The sequence below is a fragment of the Furipterus horrens genome, unplaced genomic scaffold, assembly GCF_987537825.1.
Source record: "Furipterus horrens unplaced genomic scaffold, mFurHor1.1.pri manual_scaffold_7, whole genome shotgun sequence".
Taxonomy (NCBI): domain Eukaryota; kingdom Metazoa; phylum Chordata; class Mammalia; order Chiroptera; family Furipteridae; genus Furipterus; species Furipterus horrens.
Genome location: NW_028327177.1, coordinates 604,895 through 631,137, shown reverse-complemented (window position 1 = coordinate 631,137; position 26,243 = coordinate 604,895). Strand labels below are relative to the sequence as shown.

Here is a 26,243-nt window from a genome sequence, read left to right as displayed (position 1 = left end):
CTTTCAGTATGTTTTGAAGAGCTTAAGTTCTTAATTTTAATGAAGTCTAATTTAGCAATTTTTTTCCCCATGGATCATGTGTTTGGTATTATGTTTAAGAAGTCCTTGTCCTAACCCAAAAATCACAAAGATTTTTCTCCTATGTTTTTAGATTTATAAAATAGTTTTAGATTCCAATTCCAATCTATTTGAGTTCCTTTTTTTATGCCATGAGGTTCATGATTTTTGCAGAGCTATTTAGTGGTTCCCACATCATGTGTTTGAAAAGAAGACTTTTGCTCCACTGAATGACCTTTGTACTTTTATTTAAAATCAAATGACAATACAGGGGGCTGGGACTGCTGGAGGGAAGGGAGGTACTGAAAGGAGGGGAGCCAAGGGAAAAAAAATTGGGACAACTGTAACAACATAATTGATAAAATATACTTTAAAAAATGACAGCACATGCACGATTCTGCTCCCGGACTCTGAGGACCTATCCGTCTAAGTCCGCACCAGTCCCACTCTGTTCTCATTACTGTCTGTTTATAGGAAGTCTTGAAGGCAAGCAGAGTCAGTTCTCCAGATGTGCTTTTTTCTTCAAGGTAGTTGTAGCCATTCTTGTCCTTTGCATTTACATTAATATTAGAATCAGTTTGTCCATTTCTTTTCTTTTTTTATCCTTACCCAAGAGCATGCTTATTGATTTTAGAGAGAGGGGACAGGAGGGGGAGGAACACCGACTGGCTGTCTCTTACAGGTGTCCCGGCTTGGGGACTGAGCCCACAGTCCAGGCATGTGCCCTGACCAGGAATCGAACCCACAACCTTTCACTTTGCGGGACAGCAGCCAACCAACTGAGCCACAGCAGCCAGGGCCAGCATGTCAATTTCTAAAATAAAACTGTTGGGATTTTGACTGGGTTGCATTGACACTACAGTTCAATTTTGGGAGAATATCTTTACTGAGTTTTCTGATCCATGAACAGGGTTCTCTCTCTCCACTGATTTGATTTCGTTGTTTAATATCTATCGGCAATGTTTTGTCCTTTTCGGTGCTCAAACCATACATCTTTGTCAGAATTATCCCTAAGTATTTCATACGTCTCAGAGAAGGAAAACTCTGACTCCAAAAAACCTCCGCTGCCTTGCGGCATACCTCTTCAGGGGAAAGGCTAAGGGAGTAAACCCCGACAGAAAATCCGGAGCCGGAGTCCCTAAGGCGGTTTGACGTTGTAGTCAACACCGGCAACTCCTGCGGCGCACCTGAAGCCAAGCTGTATTGACTCCGTCTTTCCCTTGGATCCTTCAGCTGCGAAGAGAGGGGGGTCTGCTGCATGGGCAACAGCAGACCCTCCATATCACCCTGCCCAGGCTCTGTAGCTTCAGCTTCACTGGAGAGGACACTCCAGCGTCATCGCAAGATGTCGATTCAACACGGGAGGAGACAGATACCATGTCACTCCCGAGTCGGACTGCACAGCCATTCTCGGCGGTGCAGATAGACTCTTAAGAAGCTACACCATCGTCTCTCGAGATGGACGGCTGCCGACTGTGAATTTCATACGTCTGATGCTATTTTAACACATTGTTCACCAGTCACAAGTTAACTCGTTTTTGCATTTGCGTTACCTGTTTCAATTTCTAAACTTCAGGGTAATATAGGATATTGTAAAATCTTTCTTCATCTTGTTCAATCGTGTTCCCTTTATTATAAAAAAATACTCTTCTTGATATTTAGGTTTTCGTCACAATTTTAGTATTACAAAAATTTCAACCATGACAGATCGTGACATTAAAGAAATTTTCAATGAATTCTATGCAGATGCTTTATCTGATTGAGTGATTTTTAAATATATTGTAGTGATTTGGAAACTGATAGTTTATTGGAAGACAGTTATCAACCTGATATTAGACACCAAAATGGCAAAAAAGAAATGTGATAGAATCTGAAAGGGAAAGTGATTTTGAAGAAGAGGGGATTGAAAATGATATTACCGCAACTTTGGAGGGTTATTCACATATTTCTGGTGTAATGGTCAAACCTTCTCATCCACAGAGCACCAGTGAAGTGACGGAGTTACTTTTTGATAATGATTTTTCTGAGTTAGCTGTTTCTCAAACCAATTTATACCACTGCCAAATGGAACAATTTTATAAAAACCCTGCTAAAGCTTTACCATGGACGGAAGTTACCACTAGCGACATAAAGAAGTCTCTCGGTTCATTGGTGTTGACGGGACAAACTAAAAACCACATTGGAGACATTACTGGTCAATGGACCCTTTGGTTGAAGCACCAATATTTCCTAAAACTATGAGCAGAAAGTGGTTCAAGCAAATTCTTAGGTTTTTCCATCTTAGTGATAATTCACAAAACATCTAGTGAAGACAGACTATGTAAAATTAGACCTCTTTGGGTTACTTTATTCCAAACTTCCAGCCTTTGTATAGACCTCACCAGGAGTCCTCCCTAGATGCAGCAATGGCACCCTGCAGAGGATGTATCAGCCTCAGAACGTAAAATCCGGCAAAGATAACAAAATACGGGATCTTAGTGAGAACACACTGTGAAGTGAGACTGGCTACGTCTGCAACTTCGAGGTCTAGTCGGGTGAGAGCAAGAGGCTACAGGAAACTGTATTATCGGTCTTAGAGCCATGCCTGGATTCTTAGCACCGTGTATATCAAGACAATTATTATAATAGTGTGCCTACAGCTGAAACATTATCAGAAAAGAAAACATGGGTCTGTGGTACCATAAGGGAGAGCCATGGTTTGCCAAAGGTACTAAAAGGAAAGTCAAAGAACCTTCAGAGAGGGGAAATGACGTCTTTACAGACAGGACCCACTCTTCTTAGATCATGGGAAGATAAAAGACTAGTGAATATGACATCAGCTATTCACGATGCCTCCATGACACCCACCGGAAAGCGAGAGAGGAATTCTGCCGAAGACACAGGTCAGCCTGCGCGCGTGTTAGACCCCCACGAACACACGGAAGGAGTCGGCCCCGCAGATCAGTACTTGCCGAACAGCAGTATCTTTTGAAAAAGTATGAAGTGGTATATAAAAAAGTAGCTTTCTTTCTGGTCAATTGCCCTTCATTCAATGCATTCAAAATTTACTTTAATTACAATTTTCAAAATAAAATAAGACACAAAAAATTTCTACTAGAAGTGGCGAGGAACGGACAGCTGCTGATTCAAATGAATGCGGCACAGAGCCTGGCACGTCTTCAGGTGCCTCTCACAGAGCTCCTTACGCTGATCCACCACTCAGGCTTTCCGGACAACCAAGACCACGTTTCAGAAAAAATAGTCACTGGTGTGAAAAGGAATCCAACTAGAACACGTAGCGCATGCCCTTCAAAAGGAACGCGCAGCGAAACCAGATGTATTTGCAAAACCTGCTGTGTTCCACGGTGCATAGGTGATGGCTATACAGTTTATCATACCGAAAAGAATTATTAAAACTTATGTGGAAGATGTGCACCAAGTTTCATTTCTATTCATTACGTGTCAGTAAAGTATATACTGAAGCTCATTAGGGTGTTTCACTTTCACACTCGATTATGAAATAACAGCCGGAGACATGAGACGGTTTCTGCGTAACATTGCCGGTCAACAATGTGTTGAAATTTCAATCTCTGATTGGTCATTGATGGAATGTAGTGCAACTGAATTTTGTATCTTGAACTTGTATCCCACAATCCTGCTAAATCCCTTTAGTAGTTCTAGTTAGCTGCTCTGTATAATCTATTAGATTTTCTAAATAGACAATCATGTCCTTGGTGAATAAGGACAGTTTACCTCTTCCTTCCCAATATGGTGCTTTTTTTTTTTTTTTTTTATTTGTACCTCTAGCACAGTGTTGCCTTTTTCCTGACCTCAGGGGAAACGTTTTTTCCCTGTTAACTGTGTTATTGGGTGTAGGTTGCTCACAGATGCCCTTTATCCAGTGAAGGGAGATCCCTCTTCTTCAATTTTCTAGAAGTTTGTGTAGAATTGGTACTATTTTTTCCTTATGTATTTGGTAGAATTCTGCAGTGAAGCCATCTGGGCCTGGCACTTGTTCTGTGGGAAGGATTTTGAATGACAGACTCAAGTTCTTTCATAAACATGGGGCTCTTCCGGTCACCTGTCTTCCGGGGTGAGCTTTGCAGCGTTTGTCTTCTGAGAAATTTGTTTCTTGCGTCTCCACTGTTGAATGCACTGACAGAAACTGGTTCCTAATGTTCCCTTTTCATGTTTCTACCTGTGGCGACGTCACTTCTCTCATTTCTGATATTGGTGACATTCATCTTCCCTCTTTTAGTTTGCTAGAGATTAATTAATGTTATGGCCTCAAAAACCAGCTGTCAGTTTCACTGATTCTCCCCAGTTCCCTCCTGTCCTTGTTTTCCATTTCATTGATTTCTGCTGTGACTTTTGTTATTTCCATTCTTCTTCTTGCTTTCAGCTTCATTTCCTCTTCTTTTTCTAGTTCCTTAAGGTAGTAGTTGAGGTCATTATCTTCACTATTTTTCTGTAAATTTTGAAATATTCCAAAATTTAAAGTTTGCTTTAAAACACTACTGTGTGTGTGTGTTGCTCTAATGAAGCTTCTGAGCCATGGGCCTGTAGCAGGCTCAGCATTCTGCATTTCCACGAGGTCCAGGGTGATGCCCTGCATGTAAGTTCTTTGGCTTCACCCTGTCCTATATTACTCTTAACTTCCCCCTGTCTATTCTGTACAAACCAATTATGCTTCTTAGTCCCTGCACCTTTGCCCCATTTCTCCCCCTCCCCCCTCCCAGCTGATAGCCCTCCAATTGGTCTCTATACCTATGATTCTGTTCCTCTTCTGGTTTTTTCTTTGTTTTTTTTCTTTAGATTCAGTTGTTGATAGTTGTGAGTTTGTTGTCATTTTAATGTTCATAGTTTTGATCTTCTTTTTCTTAAATGTGTCCCTTTAATATTTCATACAATAATGGCTTGGTGATGATGAACTCCTTTAGCTTTACGTTGTCTGGGAAGCACTTCATCTGCCCTTCCATTCCAAATGATAGCTTTGCTGGATAGAGTAATCTTGGTTGTAGGTCCCTGCTTTTCATCACCTTGAATACTTCTTGTCAGTCCCTTCCTGCCTACAAAGTTTCTTTTGAGAAATCAGCTGATAGTCTTATAGGCACCCCTTTGTAGGTAACTCTCTGCTTTTCTCTTGCTGCTTTTAAGAGTCTCTATCTTTAACCTTTGGCGTTTTAATGATGTGTCCTTGTGTGGTCCTCTTTGGGTCCAACTTGTTTGGGACTCTGTGCTTCCTGGACTTGTATGTTTATTTCCTTTGCCAAATTAGGGAAGATTTCTTTTATTATCTTTTCAAGTAAGTTTTCAATTTCTGTTCTTTCATTTGGGCCATGTTTTTTTGTCTCCTGATTTTGGCAGCCTCACTGTGTCTGTTTCTGTGTATTGGGTAGAGCTGCTATGACTCCATATCTTGGTCATGTGGCCTGATGTGGTAGGTGTCCTTAAGGGTCCAGGGGCACAGTGTCCCCTATCACCCAAGCTGGGTACTCGAGGTGCACCCTTCATGTGGGCTGAGTACTCCCTCCTCTTGTAGCTGAGCCTTGGTTGCTGTTGGCAGGTCAATGGGAGGGGTTTACCCAGGCCAGGCAGCTGCAAGGACTGGCTGTGACCACTGACCACCCACCTCTGCCCTCCATGGAGGGTCCGCTGTGTGGGAACAGGGTGGTGGTGCTCTGGCGTGGTCTGTAGTGTCCACTGGGTGAGCTGGCCCTGGGTTTCCTGGGTGGTGCAGGCCAAGGTCAGCCCCCACCTGAGTTTTGCCTGGGACAACTTGCCTGAGCTATAGAGCAATCTAATAGGCTGGCTGCTGCTGGTGCCAGGCCCAGGGCTCACTGCGGCCGGCTGTTGCTTGTTTGAGAGGATTGAGGAAGTTGTGAGGCTGAGCCGGGACCAGCCATTCATATGGAAGCACTGTGTGGGTGGGCCTGTAAGCTGAGTGGGGCAGAGTCCCTGGGGACCTCCAAGGCAGGGCAAACAGAGTCAGCGGGGCTGACAGGTCGCAGGCCTGGCACCAGTTTGCCGGCTCAGTGAGGGGAGGGTTTAGGAGAGACAATGGCCTCTGCTTGCCTCGCTGCTGGACTCTGCAGGCGCTCCCTGGGTGCCGCCGGGCCTTTCAGCTGCTGCCCCGGTGCTGGGGCTCAGAGGGGTAGTCTGAGCAGCGGAGTCCCTGTGTGGGCTCTTTAAGGGAACTGCTTGGGGCTCCAGCAGTTTCTTCCACTGACTCAATCCTCGCGGGTTTTTGTAGCCAGAAGTCGGGGGGACTTACCTTCCTGGTGCTGGGGCCCTGCACTGGGGCCCTGGTGTGGGGCTGGGACTCCTCGCTCCTGAGACATCCTTCCTGAAACTTCATCCCCCACACATGGGTGAGGGACCAGCCCCGTTCTGCGTCTGTGCCCCTCCTGCCCGTCTGGATAGCTGTGGTTTCTTTAATTCTGTAGTTGTCAGACTCGCATTATACCTCATTTCCGACGGTTCTGAGGGATGGTTGTCCTATATTTTTTGTTGTAATTTTAATATGGTTTGAAGAGGCGAGCTGTGTCTGCCTACGCTGCCATCCTCGGGTGTCCCCTGCTCCTTTTTTGTCAGATCTGAGATATTTGTTAGGTTTCACCTAGGAGATTGGCGGGGGCGGGGGGGCCGGGGGGCGTTCAGGGTACTTGGGTCTGTCACGTGGCTGCTCCTGTGGCACTCACCCCAACACCCTTGGCCGGAGGACTGTCCTTGGCCGAGCGCTGCCTCGTTCAGGGCAGCCTGTAGCCCATGAGTGGCTGTGGCGGGGCTGTCAGCCCTGACAGACCCCTCGTCACCAGAGAAGCGGCCTCCAAGGGCAGTTCACGCCCAAGCCCCGTGGCATCGGGCTGCAGCGGGCCCTCAGCGGGAACCACACCTGCCCAGCTGAGCCCGCCCCCTCCCGGCAGCACCGTTCACAAACCCGGTGCCCTGGCAGCGCCGTCTTGGGCCCTGCTTCTGAGGGACAGACCGGAGGTGGGGTGCCAGGCGTGGGCTGGGGAAGCACCCTCCACAGCTGGGACTTGGGGAGAGTGCCTGCTGGCCGGCCGCACGCTCGCCAAGGCTGGTGTGTGGTGACCCAGGCAGCACGTTGGGGCACGATGACCACAGCAGCGTTGATGGGCTGAGCCACGTCCCCTAAATCCACGTGTTGGGGTCCTGACCCCCAGGACCTCAGAATGTGACTGTGTCTGGAAACAAGGTGAAACAAGGTCGCTGATGTCAATGTGGGGCCCCGGCCCACGGTGACCCGTGTCCTCATCAGAAGGGGAGCCCAGGACACACACACATACAGAGGGACAATCACGTATGGACACTGAGAGGAGAGGGCCACCTGCCCACCAGGGAAAGGCCTCAGGAGGAACCCAGTCTGCCAACAGGCTGACCTCAGGCTTCCCGCTTCCAGAACTGTACGGAAGTGTGTAGGTCCCTAATCTGGGCACAGGCAGTGGACAGCCTGGTCCCCAGGGACTGTGAGGATGTGTGGAGAATGCAGAGCTCAAGGACATGAACAGGTGGGCAGCTGGCACGAGGACTGCCGGGACCGTGCTCTGGAACCAGCCCGCGGGGTTGCTGGGCAGCCTCGGAATTCCTGAACCAATAGTTCTAGGGTGGGGCTAGGAATCTGCGAGTCACAAACTCCCAAGGGGTCCTTGTGAGTTGCCCAGGATAAACCCTGCAGAAGCTGGAATAAACTTGAAAGTGCAGGGCTACGGTGCAGACCTGTGGGGCTCACAGAGGGTCCCCCTCGCTGAAAGAAACCAACTTACCTCTGTGCAGGGGGTAGAGTCGATGACCACCTGATACAGGAGCATGTGCCCCCCTCCCCCCAGGTAAGTGCCAATCACAAACCGGAGGGTCATCGCCTGGACGACCAGCAGGGCTGGAACCTGCAGGAGCTTGCCCGGCCCCTGCCCTGCCCTGCCCTGCCCTGCACCTCATCTGCTCGGGGCCTCAGTCTGGGTGTCTCCTGTCCGAGACACGCAGCCACATGCCAGCATCTTTGCCGAAGCCAGGACATGGTGGCTTGGCTCCAAGCGCAGGGCTGCAGCGTCTCCCGTACCCCAACACACACTCAGGACAAAAGAGCAAGGCGAGACCCACAGGAGGAGTGGAATTGCTTTTATTGAGGGGGGCACTGCAGGCCCACCCACGGTCAGGTTAGTGTTCTGCCTGAGCCGCTGGAAGCCTGGCGCCTCCACCTGCCGCCGGCCCAGGTTAGTGAACATGCAAAGCTCAGGGGGTGGAGGCAGGGGGGAAAGCCACCAAGGACGAGGGCCGGGTGGGCTGCCTGACTCAGCACAGACAGTCCAGCTGGCATCCCCGGGCCCAAAGGGCCAAGGCTCCCGGGGAGAGGCAGGCAGGTGGACACCCCAGGCAGGACCTCAGAGGCTCGAGGGGCCACGAGGGGAAAGAGCCTGTGGAAGCCCCAGCCACCCCAAGCCAGGGCCGGCAGCCCCAGGCCCCCAGAGCCCGGGGTGTGAGGGGCGACACAGAAGGCACTTACTAGGAGCTGAGGCTGAAAAGCAGAGGCTAGAGGCCTGGGGTCTCAGGAGAGAGTGTCAGGGGCTGGGGGCTGGGGACAGAGCTTGGGCCAGCTGGTTCTGCTGACTGGACCCCCATCTTCCCATGGGGAAGGGGCTTCCCTGGACAGGTGGGAAGAGATGGCTGGCCCAGGACCCCCTCTGTCCATGCAAGGCCCCTGGAGCCAGCAGGTCAGTCCTGGAAACAGATGAGAAAACGCCGACCCGGAGGGCCCTGCTGGGGATGGGTGCCCCACTGCCCCGAGCAGCTGGAACTGGTGGGCTGGCCTATGGGGCAGGGAGACCTTGCCCAGACAGAGCCCTCCCTGGGGGGATGGGAGGGCTGGGCAGGGGGCCCGGCTCTGGACCTCCAAGGCACCTGGCTGTGGTGAGTGGCAGGAAGAGAGAAGGAGGGACCTGGGGGTGAGGTGGTCAGTGGAGCTGGACTGGCCTCTTCCCTGGGACACAGGCTGTCTGGACAGCACACGTATTAATGTATTAGTCTGGTCTTTTTGGTTAAACTTTAGGCACCGCTTGGGAGGAAGACACCTTTAAACATTAAAGAAAGAAAGACCCAGCGCCTGGGCAGGGAGCCTGGCCACATGCAGAGCAGAAGGGCGAGGGCGGGCGGGCCTCAGGCCTTGGCAGACTCGGGGCCCCCCAGGGGGGTTGTGTGCCCAGTGGCGTAGCGGCGGCCGTAGCCTGAGGAGGAGTAGGAGGAGGAGGAGAAGGTCATGGAGAAGCCGGAGCCAGTGGCGTCGAAGCTGCCGCGGCGGGAGCCGGCCCGGGAGCCGGTGCGCGAGCCGGTGCGGGAGCCGGCCGTGGAGCCGGAGCCGCTGACGCTGTAGGGGCTGTAGTAGCCCTTGCTGGACTGGGCGGCGGCCTCCAGCAGCCGCAACCCCGTGCCCTCCTCCACCATGCTGCGGTCCAGCGCGTCCTTGTAGGAGATCTTGAGCTTGGTCTTGGGGCAGGTGAGGTACTTGGAGTGCGCGCCCACATCGCGCAGCTTCTGGGCAGTGCGGGCGTCCACCGTGCCGCGCTGCAGGGCTTCGTCGAGCGGCACGCGGCCCGGCGTGTCGGGCTCAATCAGGCCGCCGGTCAGGTACTGCACCTCCAGGAAGCGCTGGCCCGCCTCGTAGTAGAGCCAGCCCTTCTTCAGGGCCTGCGCGGCCGACATCTTGGTCTTGGTGCGCGGGTCCTCGAAGCCGCTGAAGGCCTTCTGGGCCAGGTTGATGCGATCCACCATGATCCTGTCCACCAGGCCCCTGTCGACAGCGTCGGGGACAGGGAGGCGCTCACCGGTGCTGGGGTCGATGATGCCCCCGGTGCAGGCCTGCGCCTCCAGCAGCCGCTGCCCCGTGATGTTGTCCACCAGGTTGCGGTGCATGGCCTCCGTGATGGACACCTTCTCCAGCGTCTCGGTGTCCAGGATGCCGGCCACAGGGCCCGTCTCCTCCGTGGGGTCAGACCAGGAGGCCAGCTGGGTCCTGGAGACGGCCGGGCTGATGGGGTAGGAGGAGGAGGAGCCCACGGAGGAGCCCACGGAGGATGAGCGGGAGCGGAAGCCGCTGGCATTGCCTGAGAGCATGTCAGCAAACTCAGTGATGGAGAGGGTGCCGGCACGGTACTGGTCCAGCACAGAGCGGTCAATAAGGCTCTTGGTGATGGCCTCATCGATGTCGTACTGGCGGCCGGAGCGGCGGTCGATGATCATGGACTTGACCACACCGTCCGAGGAGGAGATGGTGATCTCCTCCCACTCACACTCCTGCTCCGACAGCTCCAGGTACGTCTGGTGGTCTATGAGGCCCTTGCGGTAAGCCTCATACACCGACATCTCCTTGCCCGTCTCCGGGTCCACGATCACCACACGGCGCTTGCGCACAGAGGACTTGGAGGACGTCTTCCGTTCTCGCTTCTTCTCCTTCAGCGGCAGGAGGCACAGGCCCGTCTGGGGGTCAGTGATGCAGCGCTCCATCAGCTGCAGGTAGGTGAGGTTCTCCTCTGTGTTGGGATCGAAGAAGCCTTTGGTGTCATCCGAGGGATCGGTCAGGATCTCATTCATCTCCTCGTCAAAGAGGCCGCGCTTGTAGGCCACCTCCACGGGCAGCCGGTGGCTCTCCTCAGGGTCGATGATGCCGCCCGTGGCAATCTGGGCCTCCAGCAGGCGGATGCCGTGGTCCTTCAGGATCAGTCCCTTCTTCATGGCCTGGAAGAGCGAGATGAGCTTCCCGGAGTAGGGGTCCTTGTAGCCGGTGACGGCACGCTCGGCCGACAGCAGCTTGTCCTTGAACTCAGGACCCACGATGCCCATGCGCACGGCCTCCTCCACGGTCAGCTTGAGCCCCTTGATGGGGTCGATGACGTAGCCGGTGGCCGCCTGAGCCTCCAGGAGCTCAAAGGCTGTGCCCGGACGGATGATGCCCTTCTTCATGGCCTGGTACACAGACAGACGCTCCTTGGTAGTGTCAACAAACACCCCAGCGATACAGCTGGTGCCCTCAAGGAACTTCTGCAGGTTCTTGGTAACCTCCTCCACGGAGGCCAGGCCCTCCTGAAGCTGCCGCGCAGTGGCTTCGTCCATGACCTGCGAGCGCACCAGCTCCTCCACCGTGATCTGCTTGCGCAGCCCGCGGAAGGTCAGCTTGCGGGTATCGGAGAGCGGCAGGAGTAGCTGGCCACTGTTCTCGTCACGGCGGCACCGGCGGAGCAGCTGCGTGTAGCTGAGGCGCTCGTCTGTGGAGGGGTCCACGTAGCTGCGCACCTCGCTGGGCTCCGAGAGCTGGTCGTGCGTATCCTTGTTGAGGTAGCCGCGCTGGTAGGCCACCTCCAGCGGGAGGTGGAAGCCCAGGCGCGGGTCCACGATGCCGCCCGTGGCCAGCTGGGCGTCCAGCAGACGCAGGGCCTCCTCGGCAGGGATCAGGTCCTTCTTCATGGCCTGGAAGAGCGAGATGGTCTGCTCTGTGTACGGGTCACGGTAGCCAGTCACAGCCCGCTCCGCCGACAGCAGCCGGTCGTGCAGCTCAGGGCCCACCACGCCCTTTCGCACGGCCTCGTCCACGGTCAGCCGTTCGCCCTTCACTGGGTCCAGCAGGAAGCCCGTGGCCGCCTGCGCCTCCAGCAGCACGCGGGCCACCTCGGCGCTCAGCAGTCCCCTCTTGAGGGCTTGGTAGATGGTCAGCGTCTGCTGGGAGCCAGGCAGGTAGACGCCCGCCACACAGCCTGTGCCGTACAGGTAGCGCCAGGCGGACTCCATCTCCAGCACCTCGCGGAGGCTCTTGATGCCCTCGCGAAGCAGGTTGTAGGTCTCACGGGAGATGACCCTCGCCTCGAACAGGTCCTCCGCCGTGAGGCGGCGGCGCACGTAGTCGTAGGAAGCCAGGTTCTGCTGGCGGATGATCTCTGTCTTCTCGATGATCTCGATGATGATGATGATCATGCGCTCCTTGGTTACCCGGCCCGCCTGGAAGTCGGCCATCAGCCGGGACCGCTGCTCCTCAGGGATCAGGTCCGACTGCATCACCTCCCACAGGGACATGGTGGAGCTGCCGTGGCTGCCGCCGCTGGGGACATCAATCTGTGTCTCCTCGAACGCCCTCCGGGTCTCCTCCTCTGTGTACACCTGTGTGGTCTCCACCACCTCCTTCTCTGCCCCCTTCAGCGGCAGCAGGAGCAGGCCGGTCTCGGGGTCCTCCACGCAGCGCTCCAGCAGCTGCATGTAGGTGAGGTTCTCGTGCGTGTTGGGGTCGAAGAAGCCCTTGGTGTCGTCGCTTGGGTCCGCCAAGATGCGGTTCATCTCCTCGTCGAAGTAGCCGCGCTGGTAGGCCACGTGCACAGGAACACGGTGGCTGTGCACCGGGTCGATGATGCCGCCCGTGGCGATCTGGGCCTCCAGCAGGCGGATGCCGTGGTCCCTGAGGACCAGGCCCTTCTTCATGGCCTGGAAGAGCGAGATGGTGCTGCCCGAGTAGGGATCCTTGTAGCCCGTCACGGCCTTCTCTGCCGACAGCAGCTTCTCGTGCAGCTCAGGGCCCACGACACCCGTCTTCACGGCCTCATGGACGTACAGACGCTGGTTCCGCACGGGGTCCACCAGGAAGCCGGTGGCCGCCTGGGCCTCGAGCAGGAGTGTGGCAGTGCTGGGCCTGAGCAGGCCGCGCCGCATAGCCTCATAGATGGTCACCTTCTCCTTGGAGTCCTCCAGGTAGATGCCGGCAAGGCAGCCACTGCCCTGGAGGAGCGTCCGCACAGAGGCCACTTCCGACAGGTCCTTGACCGACGTCTTGCCATCCCTCAGCTGCTCAAACTGGGCCTTGCTGAGGACCCCGGAGTCCAGGAGCTCACTGGCTGGCACTGGGGTGCGGAGGCCGCTGAAGGAGAGCCTCTCCCGCCGCACTGTCTCCACCTCCTCCACGATGGTAATGAGGATCTTGATCACCTTCTCCACGGTGACCTTGCCCGTGCGGAACTGGCGCAACAGCTCCAGCCGCTGCTCCTCCGTGAAGTACTCGGAGCTGATGAGCTCCCAGATGGTCACCGTCCTACCCCGGAAGGTGCCCACAGGAACCTCGACCGTGGCCTTCTTGAAGGCCTCACGAGCCTGGAGCTCAGAGTAAACCTCCTCCTGCCGGGCCCGGGCAGCCTTCTCTGAGAGCGGCAGCAGGCTCAGCCCCGTCAGTGGGTCAGGCCGGCACTGCTGCTGAAGCTGGCTGTAGGTGACCGGCTCCTGTGCCCCGGGGTCGAAGTAGGTCTTGGCATCATCCCTAGGTGCCGACAGAGCTTTGTGGGTCTCCTTGTCCAGGTATCCCCGGGCATAGGCAATGTCCAGGGGTACACGGTGGCTCTTGCTGGGATCCACAATGCCACCGGTGGACAGCTGAGCGTCCAGCAGACGCAGACCCTGCTCCTTGGGGAGGAGGCCCTTCTTCAGGGCCTGGAACAGGGAGACGCTCTGCCCCGAGTATGGATCCTTGTAGCCGGTCACAGCCTTCTCAGCTGACAGCAGCTTCTCGTGCATCTCAGGCCCCACCAGGCCGGCACGCACAGCCTCATCCACAGTCAGCCGGGCGCTCGTGGCAGGGTCGATAATGTGCCCAGTGCCGGCCTGGGCCTCCAGCAGAGCCACCGCCACCTCTGGCTGCAGCAAGTTTTTCTTCAGGGCCTCATAGATGCTCAGCTTCTGCCCCGCCTCCTCCAGCCACACCCCCGCAATGACATTGGTGCCCCGCAGGGCCCGCCGCACAGCATCCACCTCAGCAACCTCGCGAACGGAGCGCTCACCCCGCTGAAGCTGCTGGTAGAGGTTGTGGTCGATTACCCCACTCTCCCGCAGTGTGGCAGCAGGCACCAGGGCACGGAGGCCCTCGAAGCAGAGCTGCCCCTTCTGCTCGTGCTCCTCAACCACGGTGATGACAATCTTGATGACCTTCTCCACAGTGACCTTGCCCGTGCGGAACTGGCGCAGCAGGTCCCGCCGCTGCTCTGCCGTGAAGTATTCGGAGTTGATGATCTCCCAGATGGTCACCGTTCTGCCCTGGAACTTGCCGAACGGCGCGGACACAGTAGCTTTCTCAAACACATCCCGGGCTTCTGAGTCCGTGTAGACCAGCTCACCGCCCTTGGCAGCCTGATCTGTGAGCGGCAGCAGGCGCAAGCCAGTCTCGGGGTCCTCCACGCAGCGCTCCAGCAGCTGCAGGTAGGTGAGGTTCTCGTGCGTGTTGGGGTCGAAGAAGCCCTTGGTGTCGTCGCTTGGGTCCGCCAAGATGCGGTTCATCTCCTCGTCGAAGTAGCCGCGCTGGTAGGCCACGTGCACAGGGACGCGGTGGCTGTGCACCGGGTCGATGATGCCGCCCGTGGCGATCTGGGCCTCCAGCAGGCGGATGCCGTGGTCCCTGACAATCAGGCCCTTCTTCATGGCCTGGAAGAGGGAGATCTGCTCCCCGGTGTAGGGGTCCTTGTAGCCAGTGACCGCACGCTCGGCCGACAGCAGCTTGTGGTGCAGCTCAGGGCCCACCACGCCCTCCTTCACAGCCTCATTAACGGTCAGCTGCCGGTTGCACACAGGGTCCAAGAGGAAGCCTGAGGCTGCCTGGGCCTCCAACAGGATTAGAGCCGTGCCTGGGCTCAGCAGCTGCCTCTGCAGAGCGGCGTACACGCTCAGCTTCTCATTGGCCGGCTTCAGCAGCAGCCCCGCAATGCTGCTGCGACCCTGCAGGTAGCGGCGCACGTCCTCCCTCTGTGCCAGCTCAGCCACTGTGGTGTGACCCTGCGCCAGCCGCTGCAGCTCCTCTGCACTCAGGATCCCCACGTCCTCCAGCCGCTGGGCCGGCACCTTCTGCCGCAGGCCGTCAAAGGTGTGCTCGGGCTCCACCTCAGGGGCCGGGCCGTCGGGCGCATCCCGGCCATTGGGCAGGGCTTTGGTGGCTGCTGCCTGCGAGGCGGCAATCTCCTCCGAGTGTGCCAAGGCAGCCTGGTGCTCCTCCTCCAGCCGCTGTAGCCTCTCACGCAGCCTCTGGTTCTCCTCGGCCATCAGCTTCTCCTGTGCCTGCCGCTGCTGCTCCAGCCGCTGCAGCTCCTCCTGCTTGAGCCGCACGCCCTCCTCGGCTTCACGCTGTCGCCTGCGAGCCTCCTCCATGCTGGCCACCAGCTGCCGCTTCTCCTGCTCCATCTGTTGCTGCTGCCGCTGCTGCTCCTCACGCAGCTTCTGCGCCTTGGCCACCTCGTCCTGGAACAGCTGCTCCAGCTTGGCCTTCTCCTGCTCGATGAGGCGCTCCCGCTGCAGCAGGCTGTCCTTCTCGGAGAGGAAGCTCTGCTGCAGGGCCTGGGTCTCCTGCAGCAGCTGCTCCTGCTGCACTGTCTGCATCTGTGGAAGGGGAGGGTGGTCAAGGACCTCAGCCCGGGGCCCCCCACCCGGCCAGCCCGCGAGCCTGAGGGGCCAATACCTCCTCGGACTTGAGCTGCAGTAACCTGGCCTCCTGCTTGAGCTTCTCCTTCTCACGCTCCAGCTCAGCGATGGCCTCCCGCAGGCGCTCAGCATCTTGGTCGCTCTGCTGCCGCTGGATCTCCAGCGTCTGCACCAACGTCACTTTCTCCTGTGTGGCCAGCTCTGTGCGGTGCAGCTTCTCGCCGATCTCCTCTGCCTGCTTCCGGAAGCGCTGGGCATCCTCCTCCGCGCGGGCCTGGGCCCGGCTCATCTCAGCCACGCGCAGCTTCAGGCGCTCGGCCTCGGCGCTCATCTCCAGCTGCCGCTGCCGCTCCGCCTCCAGGGTGCGCTGGAAGCCCTGCGTCTCCTGTGCCAGCTGCTGCTCCATCTGCTCCTTGTCCTCCTGCAGCCGGCGGGCCTGCTCCTGGGCCAGCTCCTTCTGCTGCTGCAGCAGCTCCGCCTCCGCCTTGAGCCGCGTCGCCTCCTGCACTGCCTGCATCTTCTCCTTGAGCATCTTCTCGGCCAGGGCCCGCTGCTGCGCCAGGTCCTCCTCTGCCAGCTGCCGGAGCCGGGCCGCCTCCTGGGCAGCCACACTCAGCCGCGCGGCCTCCTCCGCCACCTGCTTCATCTTCTCGGCCTCCTCCTCCAGGAACCGCTGTGTGTTGTCCTTGTCCCGCAGGATGAGCGCTCGGTTCTCCGCCTCGATGCGCGCCTTGAGTTTGCCCAGTTCCTCCATCTGCACGCGCACGGAGAAGAGCTCCTCCTCCACTTGGCTGCGCTGGCGGGCAGCCTCCGTCACCTCCGCCTTCAGCCGCTGCAGTTCCTCGTCCAGGATGCTCTTCTGGTGGTCAGTCTCCTCCAGCTGTAGCCTCAGCGTCGTCAGCTCCTGCTCCACCTGTGCCTTCTGCCGCAGCGTCTGCTCCGCAAACTTCTTGTGCTTCTCCATCTCTGCGTCGGCCGCCTGCTTCTGCCGCAGGGCCGCCTGCTCTGCCTGCGCCCGCCGTGCCGCCTCCTGCTCGGCCTCCTTGCGCAGCTTCTCCGCGGCAGCCTGCGCCTGCGCCCGGGCCTGCGCCTGCTCCTCCGCCAGCTGCTTCAGTCGCTCCGCCTCCTCCACCTGCCGCCGGGACTGCGCCGCCTCGCGCTCAGCCTGCTCCCGCGCGTCCTCCGCCTCCTCCGCCGCCCGGCGCGCTGCCTCCGCCTCGCCGCGCAGCCGCTCCAGCATGCTTTCCTCCTGCTGCAGCGTTTGCTGCAGCTCCTGCTCCTTCTGCTGCACGGCGAACGCATGCGCCTTCTCCTCTGCGTGCAGCCGCTTCTGCGCGGCGTCCTGGGCCAGCTGCAGCTGCCGCGCTGACTCTTGTTCCGCCCGCTCGCGAAGGCGCCGCGCCTCTTCCACCTTGGCCTTGAGCCGCTCCACCTCCTCCAGTGCCGCCTTGCGCTGCCGCGCTGCCTCCTCCTCCGCCGCCAGGCTCTTCTGCACGCGCTCCTCCGCCTCCCGGCGCCGCTGCTCCTCATCCGCAGCCAGCTGCCGCTGCCGGGTGGCCTCCTGCTCCGCCTGCTCCTTGCTGCGCAGCGTGTCCTCCGCGTTGCTGCGGATGCGCGCCAGCTCCAGCTCCAGTTCCGCCTTGCCTGCGGCTGCCCGCTCAAAGCTCGCCTTTAGGGACAGGATCTCTTCCTCCACCTGCCGCCGCTGCCGCAGCGTGTCCTCCACCAGGCCCTTCTGCCGCTCCAGCTCGCTCTCGGATGCCTTGCGCAGCTGTGCGAGCCGCTCCTCGATGTCAGCCTTGTGCTGAGCCGCCTGCTCCTCCAGCCGCCGCCGCTGGAAGGCCTCGTCTTCCGCCAGCCGCCGCAGGCGCTCGTTCTCTGCCTCCTTCTCCTTCAGCGCGATCTCTGCCTCAGTCTTGAGCCGCGTAGCCTCACTGATGGCGGCCAGCTTCTCGGCAAGCACCCGCTCCGCCTCCGCCCGCTGCCGCGCCGCGTCCTCCTCTGCCAGCTGCCGCTGCCGCTTGGCCTCCTCGGCCAGGGCGCGCAGGCGGGCGGCCTCTTCCGCCAGCTCGCGGAACCGACTGGCCTCGGCTTCCAGCCTCTGCTTGGACTTCTCGCTGGTGGAGCGCGACTCCTCCTCGGCCCGCGCCTTGCTGGCCAACAGCACCTCCATCTCCGCCCGCACCTTGGCCAGCTCAGCCTCCAGCGCCTGGCGCTTCTGCGTCGCCTCGGCCGCCTCGCGCTGCAGCCGCCCTAGCTCTTCCTCTAGCAGCTGCCGCTGCTGCTCCCCCTGCTCTGTCTCAGCCCTCAGGCGGATGAGCTCCTGCTCTGCAGCCAGGCGCTGCTGCGCTGTGCCCTCCGCCAGCTGCCGCTGCTTCTCTAGCTCCTGCTCAGCCAGCTCCCGCTGTCGCACTGCCTGCTCCTCGGCCTTGCCACGACGCCGCGCCTCGCGCTCCGCCTCCTCTTTCTGCTTCTCCGCCTCTGCCTGCGCCAGGCTCTTCTGCTGCGCCACCTCCTCGGCCTGCAGTCGCAGCCGCAGCGCCTCGTTGGCCTTCAGCTGCCAGCGCTCCAGCTCCCGCTCTGCCTCCTCACGGGCGCGCTCAGCCTCGGCCTGCTGCTGTGCGCGGCGCTCTGCTTCTTCCCGCAGCTGCGTCACAGTCACATGCTCCTCCTGCAGCGTGCGCTCCAGCTGCGCGGTCTTCTCCGCAAAAGAGGCACGCTTGCTCTGCAGTTCCACCGCCGCGCTGCGCTGCGCGGTCTCCAGGGCCACCTGCACCTGCCGGGCCCGCTCGGCCTCCGCCTGCCGCAGGCGCCGGTCCGCCTCCTCGGCCTGCAGCCGCAGCTCCTCGAGTGCCTGCATGGCCCGCTGCTTCTCACGAGCGGCCTCCGCCTCAGCCTTCACGCGCAGGGCCAGCTCCGCCTCCGCCTGCCGCTTGCGCTGGGTCTCGTCTTGCACCTGCCGTCGCAAGCGCTCCGCCTCCTCCTGTGCCTGCCTCTTCTGCGCCTCTGCCTCCTCAGCCCGCGCGCGCAGGGCCTGCAGCTCACCCTCAGCCCCACTGCGCTGGTGCTCGGTGGCCTCCAGCTGCAGGCGCACCACGCGGATCTCCTCCTCGATGCGCAGCCGGCTGCGCTCAGCCTCCTCCGCCTGCCGGGCCTTGGCCTGGATCTCGGCCTCCGAGCTCTGCCGCAGGTGCTGCAGCTCCTCCTGGATGCTGCGCTTCTGCTGCTGCGCGTCCACTGCTGCCTCTTCTCGCCGCACCACCTCCTCCTGCATGCGCCGCTGCAGTTCCTGCGCCTCCCGTTCGGCCTGTGCCTTCGCCTGTGCGTGTGTCTCCGCCAACTGCCGCTGCTTCTCCAGCTCAGCCTCCACCTCTGCCAAGCGCTCCCGCTCCTCTGCCCGCTGCTGCTCAGCCAGCCTCTGTGGCCGCAGCAGAGAGAGGAAGAGAACCGGAGAGCGTGGTGAGTGTGGGACCACTGCCAGGCGCGCACGGAACACGCACCACCACAGTCCACTTGGATGGCACGATGGGGGATCAGGGCAGACAGAGGTCACAGCGCGGTGGGGGAGGGAGCGTGCACCCGCCCAGGGCACTCGGGGCAGCGAGCGCAGCCTGGCCCCAGTGCTCACCAGCCCCGGGAAGGAGGCTCGGGCGTCCTCCCCTCTTCCCGCAGACAGGCGATGAGACAAGACAGGAGGAGAGAGAGAGAGAGAGAGAGAGCAAAGCAGGCGGCTTGCAGAGCCCGTGAGCCACACCCTCACACAGCCCTGCCCGAGAACCGTGAGTGCGCGAGTCCCGGCTCCATTCCCACAGCCCAGTGGGAAGTGGCAGGGCAGCCACCTGAGACAGCAGTGCACACCTGAGCCAGCTCAAGAGGGACGCAAAAAGCCAGCAGCTCTGACCACAGTGGAGGCTGCAGCTGGACCTGATGTCAAGGCTGCCCAGGAGGCAGGAGGAACAACACAGCTGGGCAACCTGGGCAACCACCTGGCCAAGGCCCCTCAGGACACCCCTGCCCAGCCCCACGACCAAACAGCCCCGCTCTTCCAGAGCAATGGACATGAGTGACGACACGGAATCTGAGGAAGGACACCAAAGGGGCCAGTGGGACAGCCGGCGGGGCAGGTGCACACACAGAGGAGAAAGAGGAGGCCCCAGCCTTCCAGGAGAGCAGTGCAGCGCCAGTCGAGGTGGGCAGGCCGAGCTCAGGGAGGGGCGCTGGCGGCGTCAGGCAGCAGGGAGTTGGGGGGCTGAGGTAAGTGGTGACAGACAGACTCCCCGGGGCTGCATCTGGGCAGCAGGACACCCCCCAACTCCAGAGGCCGTACCTCCTCCTCCTCCATGCGGCGCAGGGTCTCACTGATGAACTTGATATACTGGCTGGTCAGCGTGGTCAGCTCACTGTAGCGCGTGCGAAGGTCCACGTACTGGGGGAAGGAAGGAGGCGGCGGCCAGGGTCAGCCCTGCCCCCGCCACGGGCCCACCAGCCGCCCACAGGCACGTTCCTCAGCCTCACCTCCTGGATGACGCTCTCAGACCCCGACTGGACCTTGGGTTTTTTGGCCGGAGAGGCCACCGGCTCAAGCTGTGCTTTGTATGTGATCAGCTGGAGCTCATAGTCCTGCAGGAAACTCGGGTCAGCCACCAGCTTGCCCAGCCCCTGCCCCCACCAGCCAGGCCTGAGCTTGGGGCCACCCCTGGGGATTTGGGCCCCAAGGTCGGCAGGAAGCAGAAGCCTCACCTTGATGGCGTTGATATACTGTTTCGCGAACCTCTGGCATTCCTCCACCTTCTCCCCGTGGCGCTCAATTTCCTCCAGCAGCGCCTGGGGCAAGCGGTGGTCAGCACAGGCCCCCAGCCCTGCCCCCGCCCCACGCCCCCACGCAGGCTCAGGCCCACCTTCTCCTGCCTCAGCTGCTCCCGCACGGCCCGGCTGTTGTCCAGCGGCACAGCCTGGATCTGCTCCTGCCGCCGCTTGGCGTCCTGCAGCCAGGCGTCCAGCGGGTCCGCACTCTCCCGGTAGTAGCGCAGCTGGCGTCCCAACTGGTCGAGCTCCCGCTGGCGCACGTCGACCTGGGCCAGCACAGCCTGCCAGCGCTCCAGCAGCTGGGCCACCCGCTCACGCCAGCGCTCCACCTCCACGTCCCGCTCCCCGTGCCGCTGCTGCAGCCGCTGCCCCACTTCCTGCGCCCCCCGCAGCTCATCCCGAAGGGCATCAAACACAGGCTGCTGCGCCTCTGCCTGGGTCCGCAGCTTCTGTTGGGGGCAGAGGGGTGGGTGCCGTGTCAGCCCAGTGCCCCACTGCTGGCCCCCAGTGCACCCAGCCCCCCGGGGAGGCACTGGCCCGGCGACAGTACCTTCAGTGCAGCCTTGGTGGCTTCGAGCTCTGGGAGGGTGGTGGGGACAGCCTGGGCCTCCTTGAGTTGCCCCTCGTGGACCCTGAGCACCTCCTCGGCCCCCTGCGTGCTGCGGATCACCAGACTGATGGTCTTGAGCCTGGGATGAGAGCGGGGCTCAGGGCTGGGCTCACGGCAGCAACAATGCCACGCGGTCAGGCCAGTGCCCCGGTGGCAAGGGGGGAAGGGTGCTCAGGGATCTCTGGGACACAGGGACGCTGCGCTCCAGCCTGAGTCCTGGTGGGCAGCTCTGTGGGCCAGAGGAGCGAGCAGCCAGCTACACCTTCGTCCGGAGAGCTCCCAGCCCCAAGGCTGGCTGTGAGGGACCCGTGTCAGCCTTTGTGAAGAGAAGTGGACGTGTGGTCTGCCAGCAGCCTCGTGAGAGACTATGACATGACGGGTCGGAAACAAAGACATGGAAACAGGCTGGGCCTCGGGGGTGAGTCCGAGATGGGACCGAGAAGGGGAGGGTGGATTTGTCAATCCACTTCCGAAAGGGAGTCCGTGAGCCGCGAGTGTGTATGCACTGAAGTGAATGCCAAGGACAGACGAGGTCCCTGGGCTGGGGACACGAGGTGGGTGGGAGGATGGGGCCCTGGTGAGGACTGTTTCCCCAGGGGCAATGGGGCCAGAAAGGACCATGGGGGAGGGGAGTCAGGAGACAGGAGGGTATAGGTCCCCCAGAAAGACCTCAGCATGGGCCCCTCTCTCAGCCACGGCCCTACCCCTCTACTTACCCAACCCAGGGGTTCATCCCCACCTTCCCCCAAGAAAAGCCTCCCGCAAGGACTCTAGTTCCATACCCCAAACTCACTGGCCCAGGGTCGCCTCCCCTGTGGGCGTTCCTCACCCTACTGGGCTCCTCCTCTGCCCGTACTTCCCTCAGACACTCCCAGCCCCTGAGGTCACATGGGTGGGACACCTGTCTTCACTCCCACAGCCCCCCACCTCCGGAAGCCACCCCTCTAACCCCAGGTCCAATCATCAAGAAGTCCCACCTTCAAGGGGCAGGACTGAACCCCTCTATCCAAGTCTATGGTGCCCATGCTGGTCCACACCCATCTTGTGGCCAGATCCCTCAACAGATCCCACCATGCCTGCCCTGGGCCAGCCCACAGTGGTCAGATCCCCACTTCTTAGCACCCTCCTGGGACCACAGCCGCAGCTGCCGACGAGGACTCACTTCTCCAGGTAAATGGCAGAGAGGCTGCGGACCTGCTCCAGCTTGCCCAGGGTCAGCTCTAGCTCGGAGCGCAGGGTGGGTGCAGCTGGTGACGGCTCGGGCAGGGCCAGGACCTCCTCAGCCTCCTTGGAGAGCTGGGCCACCCCCTTGCCCAGCCCCTCCACCTCAGCCTGTGCTTTCTGGGGAGAGAGCGAGGCAGAGAGCTCAGCACAGAGCCCAGTTGCAGCCCCCCTCCCTCAGAGGCCCAGGGGAATGGCGGGTGTGGTGGGGGGGCGCCTGCCTGCTGCTCAGCAATGCGCTGGGCACACTCCCGTGCCGGCTCCTTGTCCAGCGGCAGCCGCAGGCGGTGCACAGTGCGCGTCTCGCAGGCCTCCAGCTGCAGCCGGACGTCCCTGAGCTCCGAGATGCAGCGCTGACAGCGGGACTCCTCCTGCTCGCCTGGGGACACGACCTGCTCATAGGCTGCCCAGCCCCTGCCCGCCCCCGCCCACCTGCCTGGGCTGCTGGTGCACCTACCCTGCTCCAGGTTCTGCACCAGCTGCTGGTAGTGGTGGCTGCAGGCGCCGTACTCGCGCTCAGCCTGCAGCCGGTCCTCGGGCCCGAAGCTGCTGGCGTCCTGGCTGTCCCTCAGGAAGGCCTGGTAGTGCAGCTCTAGGCTGCGCAGGGCCTGGCGCTGCTCCTCTGGCTTCAGTGTGCGGAACTGTGGGCAGCATGGGGACTGAGCATGCCGGGCAGGCCCAGCCCAGGGAGCCCGCCCCACCCCGCGTGGCCCGTCACCCTACCGTGACCAGAGACCAGGAGCGGATGAGCTGGATGTCGCGGCTGAGGCTCTGCCACGCCAGAAGGCTCTTCAGGTCCACGTGCAGCTGGTGCCACAGGGTGACCAGGGTCTGGTGCTGGGCCTCCAACCTGGCGGGTCAGGGGTGCCGTCAGCAGCGCCAGGCACCGCCCCCCGCCACCCACTCCAGCGACCAGACCCTGGAGCACACACCTGGCGACGGCCTCCTGGGCCTCCTGGTTGGGCGGGGGCACAAGGAAGCACACCGAGGGCACCGCCGCCTCGCTGCCACGGCTGCTGACCACCTTCCAATGGTGCTGCTGCGCAGGGCCCACCAGCTGGCACTCGTCACCCTTGTGCACGGTCACCTGGGGCAGCCAGAGCTGTCACAGGGTGGCCATGCCCACCCCATCTGGCCACCGCCACCCAGCCACACGGCCCCCCGAGCCAGCCCTGCCAGCCCCCAGCCTCACCTCCGCCTGCTTGTAGTCACACACAGCCAGCAGCGGCACACGGCCCCGCACGGGGTGGGCTGGGTTGCGGGGCTTCAGCTGCACGATGGCCTTGGCCCGCTTGGCCAGGCCTGAGAGGTGGCCCCTGTACTCGTTCAGCTGCTCCTTCTCGTCCTGCAGGAGACAGGCAGCTCAAGACCACCACCCAGCGTCCAGGTGCCACGTGCTGGGGCAACAGCATGTGAAAACCAACACGCCCACCCTGTGTCATGTGCCAGCACACCGGGCACCCCCCACCCTGAGATCAGGGGTCCTTCCTGCAGCCCCAGCGCAGGGCGCTACACACTTGAAAGGAGCAGATGGGACCAAGGCAGGTCCCCAGGACTTGGCCTCCAACAACCCCCACTGACCCTCCTGCCTTCCTGCCAAGGCCTGCATGCCCTGCCCCTGCCCCAGGTCACACAGGAGGGGCCCCAGCTGCACTACTGCCCCACGACACCCTGTTCCCTCCCCTGCAGGCCACCCACCTCCTCCCGTTCAGCCCTCTAAGGCGCCAGACCCACCAAGAACTGTCTGAGGGTGTGCACAGCTTAAGAGTCGACCCTGAAGCAGCCTGCACCTCTCAGGCCCTCCTGGACCCCCCAGCCTTCGCTGACCCCCGCTCCTGAGCACAGGAGTCCGAGCCAGCAGAGTCTCTGCCCTCCTCCACCCTTCACTGCCGCCAGGGTCAGGCCGACGTGCCAGAGAACCCACGCACTTTGGGGAAAGGGCTGAGACCGAGCGCCCCTGCTCTGGCCACACACCTGCTGCACTGGGAGGCCTGCCCAGGCCCTCGGTCCCCCACACCCGTCCCACTGCGCTGACGTCCCCGCCATCATGCCTCACCTCCACTTTCACACAGACCTTCCCAAAGCACCAGCGCTGCCCACGGGCCACTGCCTCATCCAGACCCTCTGCCCTCCCGTCTGCCCCACTCCCCCCTCACCCCTGCCCCGCTGGGTCACCTGGGCATCCTGCAGCAGGTCCTCGAGGCGGGTGATGGTGATGGCGCGGTCGCAGGTGTACTTCCTGCGCAGTGTCTCCTGCAGCTTCCGCAGCTGCTCCTCAGCCTCCCGCACGTCCGAGAAGAACTGTGCGACAGGAAAGAGTCGGGCTGGGCAGAGGGCCCAGGGCCCGGGAGGCCGGGGTGGGAGTGCAGGGCAGGGTGCATGGGTGCAGGGAGGGCCCCCCAGCCGCAGCGCTGGTCCAGGGCTGCCACCACCGCGCGAGGGCGCGCAGTCTCACCTGGAAGTAGGCGGTGTTCTCCTTCAGGTGCGCCTCCACGCAGCAGCACAGCTGCAGCACCCAGCTCCACTGCGTCTGCAGGGCCGCCTGGAAGTACTGCAGCACAGGGCCCGGTCAGCCCCAACCCGCAGCCCCCGGTCCCCAAAGCTCCAGTCCCCGCGGTCCCCGGTCCCTGCAGCCCCACCTCCACTGTGGCCCGAGCAGGGTGGTCCTCCCGCAGCAGCCGGTCCCCGGTGTTCTGGATCTCCTTGATTTTCTTTTCCTTCAGCTCCAGCTCATGCATCAGGGCCTGACACAAAGGCAGCAGGTCTCAGGGACAGGGTCTGCCAGTCTCCCCCCAAGCACCACCGGAGGCCCCAGTGGGACCCAGAGCTGGACCTGACCGGCTGCCACCAAGGGGCAGCCAGCCTGGGGACACGCCGTGGGAGCGGCGGGGCCACCTCACCGAGTAGCTCTCCTTCTTGGCGGCCATGTTGGTGTTGCGCTCGCTCCAGTCGAAGCGCACCTCCTCCTCCTCCTTCTCATTCAGCCACATCAGCTCCTTGGTGGCGGCCGCCACAAAGCCGTGCAGGCTCTCCAGGGACCGCAAGCGGGCCTTGGAGGAGTTCTGGAGGCGAGCAGGGCGTGTAAACAGACCGCAGCCCCGCGGCCTGCCCCACCGCCTGCCCGGCCCCCACTCACCAGCAGCTTGGCGTACTGCAGGTCCAGCCGGCCCAGGCACTCTCGGTAGGCACCCCGGATGGCTGCAGAGAGCTGGCCCTGCAGAGATGAGCAGTGAGGCCTGCGTGGCCAGGACCCCGTCCACCCTACGGCCCACCGCACCGGCTCCCACTCACTTCGTCCGTCCGCGCCCGCTCAATCTTGGTCCGGAACTCCTCGATGGACTGGTGCAGGCCACGGTGGCTGCCCAGCTGTGCCTCCACACTGGGCAGGTCCACGCCCCACTCGCCACCGTCCAGGCGGTGCTGGTTGTCCTCCACCCAGGCCAGCAGGTCCTGCAGGTAGCGCAGAGTAGAGTCCTCGAGCTCAGGGCGCCGCGGCGTGCTCTGCACTGCCACCTGGGTCACAGGGGCACTGACGCCCGCCTTCATCCGGACGTTGTACTCGGTGCGCAGGGCCACTAGCCGCTCGTGCAGGCGGTACACCCTGGGGGCAACGGAGGCATCAGGGGGCGTGAGCAGGGGAGCAGGGACCGGCTGCCCCAGGCTCCCCGGGGCCTGCACGGGGGGGGGGGGGGGGGGGGGGGGGGGACGGGACGGGACACACGGACGTGCGCCCAGCCCACCTGCGGTACATCTGCTCGCCCTGCGGGTGCCGCCCATCCTTCAGTATCTGCACGTCGTTGAAGAGCAGCCGGATCATGCCCTCGGCTTTTTCCAGGTCCCGCTCCACCTCACCTGGCCGCTGGGACGCCTTGCCTGCAGCGTGCAGCCGAATGTCCTGCAAGGTGACCGCCTTGGCTCAGACCCTGGCCCAGCTTTTCCCTTCCCTCCTCACTCATCTTCCTGATGCTCAAACCGCCAGCCCTGGCTCTGAGGGTCGGGGTGGGGAGCCCAGTCCCAAGGCCTCTCCCCGTCCAAGCAGCCAGACCCGTCCTGGCCTCTCCCTCCCCACCACACCCTCTGAGCAGCAAGCCCTCGGGCGGCCTCGGCAGTACCCTGCCTGGTACCC

The 26,243-nt window shown here is 61.0% G+C and overlaps 1 protein-coding gene across 15 annotated transcripts in view; it reads right to left on the bottom strand.

Moving 5' to 3' along the window:
* Positions 1–8,158: 8,158 nt before the first annotated feature.
* Positions 8,159–26,243, bottom strand: part of PLEC (plectin) — a 50,949-nt gene continuing 32,864 nt past the window's right edge. For 14 of the 15 annotated variants that reach the window (XM_090283120.1, XM_090283121.1, XM_090283129.1 and 11 more), the window contains 20 exons: positions 25,858–26,012; positions 25,409–25,718; positions 25,254–25,331; positions 25,018–25,179; positions 24,757–24,861; positions 24,573–24,668; positions 24,293–24,418; positions 23,310–23,462; positions 23,050–23,204; positions 22,841–22,967; positions 22,575–22,758; positions 22,339–22,496; positions 22,059–22,237; positions 20,837–20,975; positions 20,379–20,735; positions 20,221–20,304; positions 19,996–20,100; positions 19,808–19,906; positions 15,518–18,898; positions 8,159–15,438 (listed from right to left, as the gene is read on the bottom strand). In XM_090283120.1, coding sequence (XP_090139246.1) covers positions 9,211–15,438; positions 15,518–18,898; positions 19,808–19,906; positions 19,996–20,100; positions 20,221–20,304; positions 20,379–20,735; positions 20,837–20,975; positions 22,059–22,237; positions 22,339–22,496; positions 22,575–22,758; positions 22,841–22,967; positions 23,050–23,204; positions 23,310–23,462; positions 24,293–24,418; positions 24,573–24,668; positions 24,757–24,861; positions 25,018–25,179; positions 25,254–25,331; positions 25,409–25,718; positions 25,858–26,012 — 12,381 coding nt within the window. In that variant the 3' untranslated portion in view covers positions 8,159–9,210. The remainder of the gene's footprint in view (positions 15,439–15,517; positions 18,899–19,807; positions 19,907–19,995; positions 20,101–20,220; positions 20,305–20,378; positions 20,736–20,836; positions 20,976–22,058; positions 22,238–22,338; positions 22,497–22,574; positions 22,759–22,840; positions 22,968–23,049; positions 23,205–23,309; positions 23,463–24,292; positions 24,419–24,572; positions 24,669–24,756; positions 24,862–25,017; positions 25,180–25,253; positions 25,332–25,408; positions 25,719–25,857; positions 26,013–26,243) is intronic. The other variant, XM_090283134.1, reaches the window with a different exon arrangement.